We start from the raw sequence: 15,148 nt of genomic DNA on the forward strand, positions 1-15,148 counted from the left end.
CTTTATTGTCATAAGATTTAAAAAAAAAAATAATAATCTTGAAAGGAAGGTAAAAAAAAAAAAAAAAAAAGTCAAAAAAAAAAAACTTTTTTTCTTGAAATATTTTGTTTTTTGTTGTCATAAGATTAAAAACATTTATCTAAAAAAGTACTACATTTTGTTGGGGGAAAAAAAACCCTGAAAAACCTCCTAACTTGCCATAACGAAAGTCTGCTAGTTTAATGCTAATGCTACACAATGCAAAATGCCATAGATGGCTAACAAAACTCGAATCGATGTTGCGAGTTATAAGCATCCCATATTTAAACATGTAAAGAGACATAATACTCACAGCTACACTTTATACTCTTGAAAAATGACAACTTTGTTGCGTTGCGTACCCATCAGGAAGCGGGTCTGTGGAGCTCGGAGGGACCAAGCGGCGTCGGGAATCAGGTATCAGAGACTTGCTGCTTCCTGTTATGACATCACAGTCACATGACCCGACTTCCCTCTGTCTCGCAGCACGGGTTCCAGCCCCGGGGTTCGGCCCGAGGAGCGTCGAACCTTCCGCGGCGTGTCCCGCAGGGGGGTCCCCCTCCCGCGGGCCGCTTCCAGCCCACGTTCCCGGTCCTGCGCCACGACCTGATCACGGACCTGCCGCCCACCATCTCGCTGTCGGACGGCGAGGAGCCGCCGCCCTACCAGGGGCCGTGCACCCTACAGCTGCGAGACCCCGAGCAGCAGATGGAGTTGAACCGGGAGTCTGTGCGGCCGCCGCCCAACCGCACCGTCTTTGACTCCCACCCTCTTGACCCGCCCACTTCCTACGTGCACGCCAGGTAGCGAGTGACCGCCATCCTCCTGAAAAAGTCGATGAGGTGGCGGTTAGGAGTTTGAGGGTTTCAGGTTACAAGAGGGCTCAGGGTTAAGGCTAACGGTTTGGGTCTGGGGGTAAGGCTTAATCGTTAGGGGTAGCATTAACGGTTGGGGGTATTAGATTTTGGGGACTTAGTGTTAGTACGGTTATATTTAGCTTCATGGGGAGGGTTGGGGTTATAGATTCAGATTTGGGGATTAGGGTTAAGGTTTATGGTCAGGGTTTGAATTAGTGTTAGTGCAGTTAGGTTTTAGGTTTCTGAGGGTTAGTTTTAGAACCAAACTTTTGGATTAGAGCCTTCTCTTGGGACTATTGGCATTAATGGTTGGGGGGTGTTAGGGTTTGGGGAGTTAGGGTCCAGGTTTTGAATTAGTTTTAGTACGGTTGGGTTTTAGGGTTATCAGGTTAGGGAATTAGGTGTAGGCTTCGTTTGTGAAGAGCAGGTGTAGTGTGGATAGCTCTCCGGATCAAAAGTGATTGAGTCCCGCTCGGTTCTGCTCGATTGACGCGCTCCATTTTCTCGACAGCCTCCGAGCGACCCGGCAGCACAAACAGGAAGGCGCGCCCCCTACCTACAGCGAGGTGATAGAACACCTCTACCACCCCGGGGCTTCGCACCCGCCACCGGAACTGGACAGCCGGAACGCCAGGAACACAAAAGAGAAATTGTAGAACCCTCGGCAAGTTGTGACTCCATACGACCGGTCAGTAACCCGTGACGACCAACCTGCACTCTGATTGGTTGGGAATAAGAGATGAGTCACGCCTCACCACCGGGGGGGGCATCACTTCCTGTTGCACAGCTTTCTACTTCCTGTATAAGGATTGTTACATATTTACTTGTTTGTTCGTCTACATTTTGATTCGTTTTGACTTTAATTCTGTTCTGGCTGCTAGCGCCGCAACACACTAGTACTGGGAAATACTTGTGCACTTGTAATACTAGTACTGAGACATTCGAGAGCACCGGGCTACACTAGAGTCAGGTCGTAGTCGTGCCAGGCCCAACCAGTGCCAGGCCATACTATCACCGGGTGTTACTAGTGCCGTGCCATAAAAGCACTGGGAGATACTAGCACACAAAGTCCTTTCTTGTTTGCCTCCTTGTGACGTTTGACTAGCTTAGCACGTGCTAAGCGCTCTGCCTTAATGTTCTCCACTGGACGGAGGAGTCTACGCCGGTGAGATTCGCGAAAGACGTTTTCTACGGAAGCTTTGCACAAGAAAACGCCAAAACATCCTTGATGAGCGACATCATTTCTAATCAGTAAAATATGGTTTTTGTGGTTTTCTTTTTTGTTTTTAGTTTTAGAGAGACAAAAAAAGACTTGACATCCCGTCTGCTGCGTACTTGCTAACAAGTGGAAACGTTTTTATTTTATTTATATGAAAAGAATTGCACTATGTTTTTGATGTCGTACAGAAGTGTAAAAGGAGCTCTGTCCATTGGACGCGCACACGTACACACAAATGGCGCTATTTTGGCTCATAGTGCAAAACGTCCAATCAGAGAGGCCCGTTATCGTTCCCTCCCGTTGGCCAAAGGTTTGGCCCCGCCCCCTAAGCAGGCGGTCACCATCGCCCAGTTTGTCAATCAAATGTGGAACTGTCAGCCCATGCACTCTCATACTTGTCTTTGCTGCATAAGGGTTACACAATGGAGGAGCCTCACACTTATCTTGTCTTTGTGGCTTCATGGGGTAACCAATGAAGCAAGCGCCCGCGACCCGGAACGGAAGATGAATGAATGAATGAATGAAGGAATGAATGAATGAAGCAAGCAATGTGACACACACACACACACACACACTTCTTCTTGTCTTTGTGGTATTGTCGGGTTTACATCGACAGACTTTGACACACACGTTGACAAATCATTCTTGTCTTCATGACCATGTGGGTGACGTGCATACTATTAAATGTGGGAACCACGCACACACATTGACATGCATGCACACGCACGTGCACACAAATATGTGTGCGCGTGTTGTTCTGGTGTCAGCACTTTACTGCATCAGACAAAAGAAAAACAAGTCGGCCAGCATTGGCGTCCAATCAGAAAGCAGTGAGCGTCCAATCCTCCAGTTCTCTCTTCATGCGTCGGCGTGTGACTGGTCGCCGCAGAGCAGACACACGGAAGTGTTGACAGGTGACACGAGTGTCAGCGGCGACCCGTCTGCAACGCCGTCGCAAAAGGCGCCGCAGACCCGACAAATCCAGCGCCCCCTAGGGTCCGGTCTTTATGCAACAGCGCCCTCCGCAGGAAAGTGCGCTCGGTCGCAGTGCGCTTGTCGCGCCTGGGAGGGTCGCAGCGGGTATGACGAGACCGGACGGGTTCTGATCAGGGATCCTGCGGAGCTGACCACGGCGACTGTTTGCTGGCTAACGATTGGTGGAGGAGGTGGAGGGGGCGGGGCTCTCGGAGAGGCCCACACAAGTAGATGTCCTTTAGTGTCAACTGTGGACAAGCAGCGCTTTTTCGATGACATTATAACTGAAGAGGTGTGTGTCTGTGTGTGTACGTTCAATCTTCCTATGACTCCACCCTTTGACCTTTGTCATGCGGGAACGACTGTCCAGTCAGACCAAAGCCCCTCTGCCATTTGTGCGTGCGTGCGTGCGTGCGCGTGTTGCTGCTGTTTAGACTATAAACCAAACACACCGAGCAGACTAAACAAACTCCGCATACACGCACACACACGTGGTCAGCCTCCAAGTTGCCCCGCTCGCCTCTCCACTTCCTGTCTGAGCAAGTGCTTCCTGTTTCCTACTTCCGGCGTCCAATGACACAGCTCCTTCCGCGGTCTCCCTGGCAATGTGTTTTGTTTGAGGCGTGAGTGGCCAGTTTGGGCTGTCAATCATGCCGGGACACGCCTCCCTCAGAGCCTCAAAGATGATTGGATGATGAGGAGGATGATGATGATGATGATGCTTTTGTTGTAGCGAGAGCGTTGCAATACATCCGCAGTTTGCCTTCTTTCATGCTAGTTTAGCTTAGCATTGTTGTTGTTTTTAAATGTTTTATTCACACATTTTCACATCATTCCGTCCTTCCCCCCCCCCCCCCACCCCCACCCCAATCTCCTCGAGTGTGAAACTTTTGTCAGCGTCTCGCGCTAATCACGGCATCTGCACGTGTGTGCCTTCTGCATTTCGATCTGGTTCCGTTTACTTTAGCTCACTTGCAACATTTGGGGGGAAAAAAAAAAAAAAAAAAAAACATAAAAAATGAAATATAGTCGTCAGTTTGTCAAGTCTCCGTTGTGAGGAGTGATTGTGCGTTCGAAGACGGCTGGGAATTTGGAACTTCGAACTCAAAGCGTTCCAAAAAAAAAAAATTCACAATTTTAATTCGCAATATCCAGTGGAACCTCCAAAGTGGAACACGATGTGTCCCATGAAATTGTTTGCCATCCGAAATAATATTGAAATAATCTGTTCCCGGGTGAAATTGGCACCATCGTCAACCCGTGACAGTCGGGCGATGTTCCCAGTTGCCGCACGTGGAAGTTCAAAACACGCTCAAATCAAACTCAAATAAAGTAAAACTACTCTGACAGGCACAAGCTATAGTCCTTTAGTCACCTTATCGGCAATGCAAAAGGCTGGATTTTAACATTTGTAATTGTTGTAAAAGTGTAAAAAAAAAAAAAGAAAAAAAACACAACAAAGAAAACAAATGAATCACTCTAAACTAAAATAAAGTCAAATTGCTCACCCTTTAAAGACAGAAAATCCCCGATTAACAGAACAGACCGTGCAAAATGTTGCATTTCTCATTTGCATGCTTCCATCCATCCATTTTCTGAGCCGCTTCTCCTCACTAGGGTCGCGGGCGTGCTGGAGCCTATCCCAGCTGTCATCGGGCAGGAGGCGGGGTACACCCTGAACTGGTTGCCAGCCAATCGCAGGGCACATAGAAACAAACAACCATTCGCACTCACAGTCATACCTACGGGCAGTTTAGAGTCTCCAATTAATGCATGTTTTTGGGATGTGGGAGGAAACCGGAGTGCCCGGAGAAAACCCACGCAGGCACGGGGAGAACATGCAAACTCCACACAGGCGGGGCCGGGGATTGAACCCGGGTCCTCAGAACTGTGAGGCTGACGCTCTAACCAGTCGGCCACCGTGCCGCCCATTTGCATGCTTGTAAAGTTTAAAAAAAAAAAAAAAAAAAAAAACACACACACACACACTCACAAACAGTGCTAAAATAAAACACATCAAACTAAAATAAAGTAAAGCTACTCACTCCTTAAAGATGTCAGCTACATAATCCTTTCGTCAATGTACAGCACACGTCAAAAGGAGCATTTTCGCACGTTTAAACATACAAACAAAAACAAGAATTGCTGTAAAATCACAGAAAAACAATTATTATTAATAATAATTATTATAAATAAAAAAAGGATTTTAAACCAAAAAATCAACTAAAACTAAAAGATAAAACAAAACTATTTAACATTGAAGATGTCTGACTGACCCAAAGTTTTTTATTCATTTCTTGTTATGATTATGGGATATATTATTATGGCATTTGTAACAATTTAACAGTCGTAAAAGTGTACAACAAATAACATCGCATAACATTGTTCAGAAAGGTCATGTCAAGTCAAAGTAGTCTTCTTCACCTTCTGAAGATGTCTTTGGACATTTTTCGGGCGGTGGGCAATGGCAAATCACAAACAAACAAACAAAAAAAAAGCCAAAGAACAAGCCAAGCCCACACGATAAACATCTTGCAGGACGATGGCTTTAATGGCGTTTGTTGTTGTTGTTGTTTTTTGTTTTGGGAAGTTTGTAAGTTGAAACGGGCGTCGCAAATCGGAGGTTCCACGAAGGTCAATTATCAATCAAAAGATTCAAATGTCGTCTCGAAGGTCAACTTTTGAGCGCCGTCGGTTTCCCTCGCACTTTTTCGCGGAACGTCCCGTTTTCCGCAGTTTTGCGGAACGCAGCGCGCCACGCGATCTCCTGGCAAATTTCCTCGGAGCTTCCGGAAACTTCCTCGGCGTGGGCCACGCGTGGGAAGTCCAGCACAATCTGGTCCCCAAAAATTTTTTGGAGGGGGGGGGGGGATTTTAGAATGCACAAATCCCGCCGCTCGCTTAGTTTGTTTGTTAGCCAACATTCCGAAGGCACAATTTGAAGATTTGTTCAATGTCGAAGTTTTTGCATTGAAAGCGCACTCGGGATGTTTGCGTTTGGAAGAAAACGCTCCTCGGAAACTCTTCTTCTTGTTGTTTGATGATTTGAATCATTTCAATTTGTACTGTTGTCAAAATAAATGCCTTTTTGTACAAAAACATTGGCTTTTTTTTTTTTGTGTTCGCATAAGAAGGACCAGACTCATAACACGCTCTTAATCATACATACTGAATATCAAAACATTTCTTTAGTAGATATTTGGAGCCAAAACAAGAGCTTTACAAAATAAAACAACTTTATTATTGTCAGACGGGCTAGTCATACATTTTGAAAAGTTCGGCGCTTCTTAATTGGATGCAGAAGAAAATGTGAGCGCGTCAAGTGCAGTCAAAAGGCGCTTGATCGTCGCCGTGTGCAAAGGTGTAATTGCGGCTCGTGTGCAGCAGGTGGCGCGCTCGGACACAAACAAAATGCGCGCCCCCCAAAATGCAACAGGAGACAAGTCGTCTCATTTGGATGGACTCGAGTTCGTTGCATTGCAATTGTTTGTTTGTTTGTTTGTTGTTGTTTTTTTTTTTTTACATTGCTTCCAGCAAAACAAGTGCAGGATTCTCAAGTGTGACGTTGAAGGTTTTTGAAAATATGATGATGGCCTTCAACGAGACAAAAATGACAAAAGTCATCCTCGTCCTAAACAGACTCACTTTATTTTCAATTGGACCACGTATTGCTATAACGACTACACAAAGGATATTAAAAGACACAAATTCATATTTCGGGCTTTGTTTTTGAAAGCTAGCACTCAAGAATATTGGACTGAAAATATACAGTAGTGACATCATTGAATCAAATGGGAAAGAATGAAACCGTTATTGTTCCACTTGACATCAATTCAATGGGCGTTGCGCCGCTGCTTCTGGCCACCTGGGGGCAGTCTCATCAAGACAATGCGGATAGACACGGAGACGGTCGCTAAAATATTCGTCGTTCTTCGCCGAGGATAAAGAATATGCGACTGTGCGCACTGTTACATTGTTTGTCAACACGTGTTGGCACCGTTTGTGTTCTAATATCTTCTAGCTTCAAGGGTTGAAACACCGCGACAAAGATGCTATTCATTAGCCCGTCAGTGGAGTTTCACATTATGTGTTAGCATTAAGCTAGCACACGTTCAGGCAAAGTGGTGCGGTTGTCCAAATGGAAGGAATCTTTGACGCATTTGCCTCCTCCTTCCGCAGTTCTCCACCGATCCCAAACTTCCGGACATCTCGGGAATCTATTGATCCCATCCCAAAAAGGTTGACGGTGAAATTGCCGAATGAAGAGATTGAAGATCTTTCCCGATCAATTCAAAACATCCCAACTTCCAGAGCATTCCAATGCAGCTTCAGGCTCCTTAAGCAGTTCCACGCCATGTCTCATTTCTAATTGCATTTTCCCGTTTGGTTTGTGATGCTTTGATGGCTGAGGACATCTCATCTCACCTCATCGGTGAGCACTAATCAACACGTTTACGCGAGTTTTGGGAGCGGTTGTTTTTTTCCGCATCGTTCCCCGAAGTCCCGAAGCCGAGACGAGCTGTCGAAAACGAGTTAGCGATGATGAACTTTGCCCGCCGTCTTTATCTTGACGTGTTACGCAAGAGGTGGAGAACAACAACAGTGAAGAAGACTTTCACTGCTTCATCACTTCACGTCACCCGAGGGCCTTCTTCCGTTTGACTACCTGTCAGCTTGCTTGGAGACATTTTTTCCCCCTTTTTACTTTTAATGCATAAACTAATATGAGTTCTTGTCCTTGGTATAAAATCTCCCTTCAAAATATATTCTCCGTACCCGCAGCATCTTTTTCCCTGAAATCGCTAAACGTACATCTTCTTCGACCTCGTCTTCATCTGCTCAATTCAAATGTCATTGTCGGCAGAGGGTGTGTCCACTTCTTCAAATCAAAATTGCGTCTTGCAGAAGCGCAGAAGCCGTAAACCGTAAATTCTTTGGGAAACAAAGAATATTTGACGAAACTGCTCCCCGCTCCCCAAAATGGATGAACGATGACATGTGTTGAGTCGAGAATGGAATCCATTCGAAGCAAATTGTATCATTCCCTCCAGTAAATAAGAAGGAACCTCGGGTTTCGTATGCCCGAGTTTGATTTTCCGCAATTTTGTTTGGTCTAAAATTTGTCCCAGTTTTCAAACGACTCAGCCGTTCAATTTCCGGAATCGACGCACGTTCTTCATCGGAAGCATTGTGGAATACGCCCCGTCATCTTTCGACGCAGTACGGCAGAAAGCTCCGGTGCCGGCCATTTGATTAAGGAGGCCAAAGACGCCATCGAATTCGAGAAAGAACTGGGAAAGGGTCCACCTCTCTCGCCTCCTCGTCCAAAACGCCATCAAGCGTCTTCCATAAAGGTAAACGTTTATTCCACACTGTTTTTGGACATAAAGATAAAGTTATTGTCTATCAAATGTGTTTAGTGTTAATATTTTGGAGTGAGTGGAACGGATTCATCGCATTTGCATGATTTCCCATTGGAAATATTGTTTTGGATTTCGCACGATTGTGTTTCAGTCAGATTTTCTGCAACGGATTCATCACGACAGCAGAGGTTTCTACTGCGTATTTCAAGAGGCCAAGTTGGAAGTTATCAAAGCAGAGAAAAACTAACATGACAACTTTTTGGGGGGACTTTTGGACGGCGGCAAATAATAAGAATGTCGTTCAAGGTTTAAGTGAGCGTGCGGATCGCAGATTTCACTTATTTCGGATTTGCCCCAAATCCAAACGCCCATTTAAGGCCTCTTTCCAATATTTTGGACACTCTATTTTTTTTTAAATATGTTTTTATTGAATGTTGCATATTTACAGTACATTGCATTTAATACGTATGGCGCATTTGTATTATATTTCATTTCTATTCACCACGACTGTACCATATTTACATGTTGTTTAACGTTTTGCACAATATACAATGTGGCACGTTTACGCGATATCGAATGTTCCATCACCTCTAATCATCGTAGATATTTAACTGTGAGTGCCGCTTATCTTTACAGCCTTTTTTTGCGTGCAGGATGTGAGCGGCACACGTGGTCTCGCCAACTTGAAATGATTTTCATGACGACGTAGCGAGACTTGCGAAACGCTCTCAAGCGCAACTCTGCGGTGTTATTTATCAGGGGAAATAAAGATAAATCGTACCATCGTAAAACGAGATGACCCATTTTATCTGCAGGCGTAGTCAAATATGTTTGTGATCTGCTTGAGGAAACGACAACAAAAAAAACCATACAAAGTCAAATCTCAAGTGTTTTCCAGTGTTTATTACAGTAACACAGACAAATGTTTCCACATCAGATTTGCACCAAATGTTGGCAAAATGGATACACTATATAGATGTATATACAAAAATAAATGAGGTGATGATAAAATAAGAGAGAAAAAAAGAAACCTAAAGTCATCTCCGGATGCTTTTCAAAATGTAACTTACCATTCAAAAATTTAGGCAGGCCGCAGTTAGCATTGAATGCTAACCATTCAGGCGGGAATACAGTGAAATCCCGCTGCTAGCAGTTAGCATTGAATGCTAACCAATCAGTGGGGCAATACAGTGAACACCCGCAAATTTGCTATTTACAAAGTCACTTTTTCCCATTTGCTGAAAAACTCACAAAAGGTGCAAGATGGCGCCCAAGCTGCTGGATAATAGGAAAGTAGTAATTGGGGTCAAGGAGGGCATCTCCACTGAGAGACTAAAATCTTTGTATGTTGGGGAGGAGCCAAGTTTAGCCTGGGTTGTTAGCAGAAGTTTACCGCATGCGTATGCTTTTGCTATGCTACACATGCTCTTCTGGCGCATTTCTTCAGAATTTTTAAGGGTAATGTTTTAAGATGAATATGAAATGATATGAAAGTGTTGGGGATCATTGTTTGTTTTATATCTATGGTTGAAACTATTCATCTAGAAAATCACAAACAGTTTTTGTTCATTAGTGTTTTTTTTTTTTTTTGCTATTTGCAGCAACGCTCGGGTCCTAAAACCTGTAGAACTATGAAAACAATGTTTTTTTTATGCGCTCTCTTTATATTGCAGATTTTCACCTCTGGTGGGTCGGTCCGGAATGCATCCCCGGCATAAACCGGGATTTAACTGAATATACATTTCTTCACTCAACTTCCAATCAAAAACAAATCACCTTGAATTACTCGCAGTTAGCCAAAAATGATTACCATGCAAATTGAAGATACCCCCCCCCCCCCCCCCCCTCCCATCCAAGGGAATGTGTAGAATCTTCTCGAGAAAACACATTTTTCAAAAACTTCACATCTGGTTGACCCTCTGCCGAAGGAGTTCCAGCTGCCTCGCCACCTCGGCGGGAAGGTCCTCGTTGACTTGCGTGGCGAAGTACTTCCCGACTTCTTCCGCCTCCTTCTGCCAGAACTCCTGGTCCAGAGCAAAGAGCTGGTCCAGGTCCACGGGATCCCTCAGGCCCTCCAGATCTAAGGAATCATGGCACGGCAGGTAGCCCACGGCAGAGGGCAATGCTCCGGCCTCACCGTTCAGCCGGCGGAACATCCAGTCCAGGACACGGATGTTTTCGCCAAAACCGGGCCAAAGGAAACCGGCCGAAGGGCTCTTGCGGAACCAGTTGACGTGGAAGATCTTGGGCAGCTTGACACCGGGACGCTCTGCCATGCTCAACCAGTGCGACAGGTAGTGGCCGAAGTTGTAGCCGAAGAAGGGACGCATGGCGAATGGGTCGTGCATGATCTCCTTGCCTAGGACGCGGAAGGAGGAGAAGTCAGTTGACCACCGTTGTTCGTGGGACTTCTTACCAGCGGTGGGAGCAAGTCACACATATGCAAATCACGAATAAGTCGAAAACGGCTTATGGTACTTACCTTTGTGTTCGGCTGCTGCAGTAGCCTCCGAACGCACGGCAGCTCCAACAAAGACGCCGTGTTGCCAGCTGAACGCCTCAAAGACCAGCGGGACGCCTGAAGACCAAGAGGAAAGATTTAGTCATGAGATCATGGACTCTTAAAGGGACCTTTCACATCTATAGTTCACTTTCTCTGGTCTGAATGGTCTGTAAATGTGTTTTTTTCTTGATGTAATCATATGTAGCCTATCATGTTCAGATGGCTTTTACAATCGCGTAGGAGTTTGTTTGCCGCTATCCCGAGACCTCGGACCAGACCTAGGATACATTGGAGGGACTACAAATGTCTACTTATTCCCCCCGTGGTACTAAAGGAGGTAGCTTGAGAAAGGCAGATTGGGCCTGCAACCAGGACTCAGACTAGTGGGAAAAAAATGGATGGAGAGATAGTACTAAGGTATCCCAGACTGCAAAGAGAAGCCAGCTACAGGAGCCCTTTAGGGTAAAATCTGATAGAATAATTTGATGGATGTGGCAGATTAAGTTCGGATTGCTTTTACAACTGTGTATGAGTGGATAGGAGTTCATTTGGAACTGTACCATGACTCTGGTTCCGACCTATGACTTATCGCTCTAACTTATCGCTATAACCTAGAGGAGGAGACAGTGAAGTCTGGATTCCCTACTGAGACTGCTGCCCTCCACAATCCAGACCCAGATAAACCGAAGAATATGGATGGACGGACGGATGGATGGATGTCTATCGCTACTATATCTCTGTGAGGAGGAGCTGGCTCCAGGAGCCCGATTGGGCTCAAACTTAGCAGATCGCCACATGCAAACGACATTGAAAGTACCACAAATGGCGTCTGGAACTCAGAGTCATTCCGGCTCACCTTCAGGCCGGCGTCCCCCAAAGATGATAGCCTCGATGGGGACCCCCTCAGGCGATTCCCACAGCGGGTCGATGATGGGGCACTGATCGGCCGGAGCGCAGAAGCGGGAGTTGGGGTGGGCGCAAGGTTCTCCTAAACAAACAAGCCAAGTTGCCTTATATCCTCTGTCAATTGTCTGTTGTCATACTAGAGCGACTCCAACTACTGGAGACAAATTCCTTCTGTGTTTTTTGGACATACTTGGCAAAATAAAGATGATTCTGAATCTGATTCTGATCAACGAATAATGCTGCTTTCTTTTTTTTTTGGCCTTGTTTTTTTTCTCTCTCTCTCTCTCTCTCTCTCTCTCACCATCTTCCGGGCTCCATGGTTTGTTCTTCCATGAAGTAACGGTGACACCCTCTGGCAACGCCTCGTCCATGCCCTCCCAGTGCACGCCGCCGTCGCTGGTCTCTGCCACGTTGGTGAAGATGGTGTTCTTGGCAATGGTGGCCATGGCGTTGGGGTTGGTCTTGGCGGAGGTGCCAGGTGCAACTCCGAAGAACCCGTTCTCTGGATTGATAGCTCGCAGGTGACCTGGTGGGAAGGGAATGATGGGAGCGATAAGAAAACAAGACATTGGAAAGGGGCTGGATGCTCCTGGTGGTTCCTAACCTCGGTGGTCAAACTTCATCCAGGCGATGTCATCTCCCACGCACTCCACCTTCCAGCCGGGCAGCGTGGGGCTCAGCATGGCCAGGTTGGTCTTCCCACAGGCGCTGGGGAACGCGGCCGCCATGTACTTCTTCTGGCCCGAAGGGTCGGTGATGCCCAGAATCTGAGCGGGACACAAGTCAATAAGAGTTCTCCGGGGTGGGCTCTGGTAGACGGCTCAGCGTCCTACCAGCATGTGCTCTGCCAGCCAGCCTTCTTCCTTGGCGAGACGTGAGGCGATGCGTAGGGCGAAGCACTTCTTGCCGAGCAGGGAATTTCCACCGTAGCTGCTCCCGAAAGAGATGATCTGCCGGTGTTCTGGGATCTGGGCGATCAGGGTCTGCTCGGGGTTACAAGGCCAGTTGTTCACCAGAGGCCCTGAAGACAGGAAACATGCAGTCTTACTTGCCTGGAGGAAGCCAAGGTGGGCTTCGTCAAGTCATGTGACTCGAGTCCCCACCTCCGCTGCTTGAACTTGAAATTTCGTGGGGGACTCGACTTGACTTGCTTGATTTTTGCCACAGTAACTTGGAACTTTGAGATTTGAGATTTATTCATCACTTGCACGTATGTGACTTACTCCCACCTCTGCCAACCAGTGACCAATCGTAAAACCCGAGTTCTAAAATTGGTGACCCGTCTGACTTGAGACAATTCGTGAGAGAAGTCTACTGTACGTACTTTGAAGTGGCAGCGGGCAGCCGACGGAGTGCAGACAGCGGACGAAGTCGCCGGTCCCGAGGGCGGTCAGAACCGCCTTCCCCATCCGGGTCATCACCCTCATGCTGGCCACCACGTAAGGCGAGTCGGTCAGCTCCACGCCGATCTTGGACAGCGCCGATCCGATCGGTCCCATACTGAAGGGTACCACGTACATCGTGCGACCCTTCATACAGCCCGGGAAGCGCCGAGCGACCGCTTTGTCCAGTTCCTCGGGTGACATCCAGCGACCCAACTGACTGACGCCGCCCTCCAGAGGGGTTGGCGCCGCGTCGCGCCGGTCGCGGGTCACGATCACCGTCCGGCTCTCCACGCGGGCCACGTCCCGAGGGTCCGTCCTGGCCAGCCAGCTGCAGGGGGGGGGGGGGGGGGGGAGATCGAGTTGAGGGGCACAAGTATTGGGACACCTGCAGCAGTGAAAATATGGAGTTGGACAAAAGTATTGGGACCAAAAACAAAACAACAACATTAAGAAAACGTGGAGTTTGGGGGCGGGGGGGGGGGGGGGGGGAGTATTGGGACAAAAAGGAAGTCAATGTGACAAAAAAAGTGAGGAAAATATTGAGTATTGGGACATTTACTGGACGTGAAAAGTGAAGAAAATGTGGTGTTCGGACAAAAGTATTGGGACACCTACAATAGGTGAGGAAAATGTGGACAACAATATTCAAAAGTGAAGGAAATGTGCAAAGCGGGACAAAACTACGGCGTGACGTCTCAATAGTTCAGTCGGTACTTTCATATGATGTCTGTCTGGTGTTTAACATGCGAGGGGACTGGACTGACCGGTCTCACGGGTTTTCCTCGAGCTCTGTTATTCAGGAACAAGCAAAAACATCCTCGACAGCCACAAGATGCCAGATTACGCGTTGGCTTTGACATGCCGTGCTCTCCGCCTACCAGTTGTGGTACTTGGGCAGCTTCTTGATCACGCCCCGCTCCTCCAGCTGGGCCAGGACGGTCCGGTTCTCCTCGTCGGAGCCGTCGCAGATGTGGAGGGCGTCCGGCCGACAGAGCTTCACGTTGGCCTCCACGAACTCCCTGACGGCCGGGCCCAGGGCGCTCAGCTCGCCCCGCAGCACCCGAGGCCCGTCCTGCTTCGGAGACGCCAGCTGAGGAGGCATCGCGGTCGACTGCGTGGCGAGCACGGAGCCCGAGGAGGAGGAGGAGGAGGAGGGAGAACGTGCGAAGGTCCGAGAAGAAGTGACAAACGTGTACTTAGCAACTAACTACCAGATGAAAAAATAGCGTGGCTAACCTCCTTTGATTGTGTTGCACAGCACGTTTATCGAGTCACTCACTAACAAATACGCTTATGAACCAACTTAACGAATAAATGAACGAACAAACTAACCATCTAACCGAGTTAGTAAATGACACACAAAAAACAAACAAACTAACCATGATGGAGAATGATGTACTGTATGCTGGACCCTAACGCCTCATATGATCTCACTAACCTACTGACTGGTGACTATTGAAGGAAGCTGACTAGTAAAAATGGCCTCATTGAAGAAGTACGGTGACTGACCTGACTTGCTACGCTGTTGCCGGTCTTTACAGCGATGTCATCCGCCGTGTGTGCGCCGCTCACCGAGTTGCGCTCTTTTTATCCTCTGGAACCTCCCACCGGGAGGCGGAGCTCCCGGGGCCGAAGGGGGCCGAAGGGGGCCTTGCGCGTGTTCGGACCTGTTGTTCCGTTCCGAGGCGAATGACTCATTCCGAAGTGGTTTGATGAAGGCTTTACAGCCTATTGATTATCGACTATCTTATCTGCGCCGACCCCCCCACCCTGCCCAGATGAAAACATCCCATAATAAGCAGCATTTACCTTTGAACTGTGACGTAAGTTGACGGCGTGACTTTGTCATTGGAAGACCGCGGGGGGCTCGCCGCCTGAGCCAATCGACAAGTTGAGTCAGTGCACATGTACAGTATGTCACA

The 15,148-nt window shown here is 47.5% G+C and overlaps 2 protein-coding genes across 9 annotated transcripts in view; one reads left to right on the forward strand and one right to left on the reverse strand.

Annotated features, from left to right (window-relative positions):
- The window catches only part of pmepa1 (prostate transmembrane protein, androgen induced 1), a 21,028-nt gene extending 12,631 nt beyond the window's left edge, over nt 1-8,397 (forward strand). For 4 of the 6 annotated variants that reach the window (XM_061785841.1, XM_061785836.1, XM_061785838.1 and 1 more), the window contains exons 3-5: nt 388-435; nt 505-821; nt 1,387-6,168. In XM_061785841.1, coding sequence (XP_061641825.1) covers nt 388-435; nt 505-821; nt 1,387-1,531 — 510 coding nt within the window. In that variant the 3' untranslated portion in view covers nt 1,532-6,168. Of the gene's footprint in view, nt 1-387; nt 436-504; nt 822-1,386; nt 6,169-7,248 lie in introns of those variants that run through there. The other 2 variants (XM_061785837.1, XM_061785839.1) reach the window with 2 other exon arrangements.
- Nucleotides 8,398-9,315: 918 nt separating this feature from the next.
- pck1 (phosphoenolpyruvate carboxykinase 1 (soluble)) lies at nt 9,316-14,894 on the reverse strand. Of its 3 annotated transcripts, none has more exons than XM_061785817.1 (9): nt 14,736-14,894; nt 14,105-14,337; nt 13,166-13,554; nt 12,675-12,862; nt 12,446-12,608; nt 12,143-12,367; nt 11,792-11,923; nt 10,915-11,010; nt 9,316-10,791 (listed from the first exon to the last, which is right to left on the reverse strand). In XM_061785817.1, exons 2-9 carry the CDS (start codon nt 14,326-14,328, stop codon nt 10,334-10,336), a joined length of 1,875 nt encoding a protein of 624 aa, XP_061641801.1. In that variant the 5' UTR covers nt 14,329-14,337; nt 14,736-14,894; the 3' UTR covers nt 9,316-10,333. The 3 variants fall into 3 exon arrangements, with proteins under 3 accessions (XP_061641801.1, XP_061641799.1, XP_061641802.1); XM_061785815.1 differs by having other exon boundaries at nt 14,606-14,797; XM_061785818.1 differs by having other exon boundaries at nt 14,105-14,797.
- Between the last annotated feature and the right edge of the window lie 254 nt (nt 14,895-15,148).

Source organism: Phyllopteryx taeniolatus, chromosome 9 (genome assembly GCF_024500385.1).
Source record: "Phyllopteryx taeniolatus isolate TA_2022b chromosome 9, UOR_Ptae_1.2, whole genome shotgun sequence".
In the NCBI taxonomy this organism is placed as follows: Eukaryota; Metazoa; Chordata; class Actinopteri; order Syngnathiformes; family Syngnathidae; genus Phyllopteryx; species Phyllopteryx taeniolatus.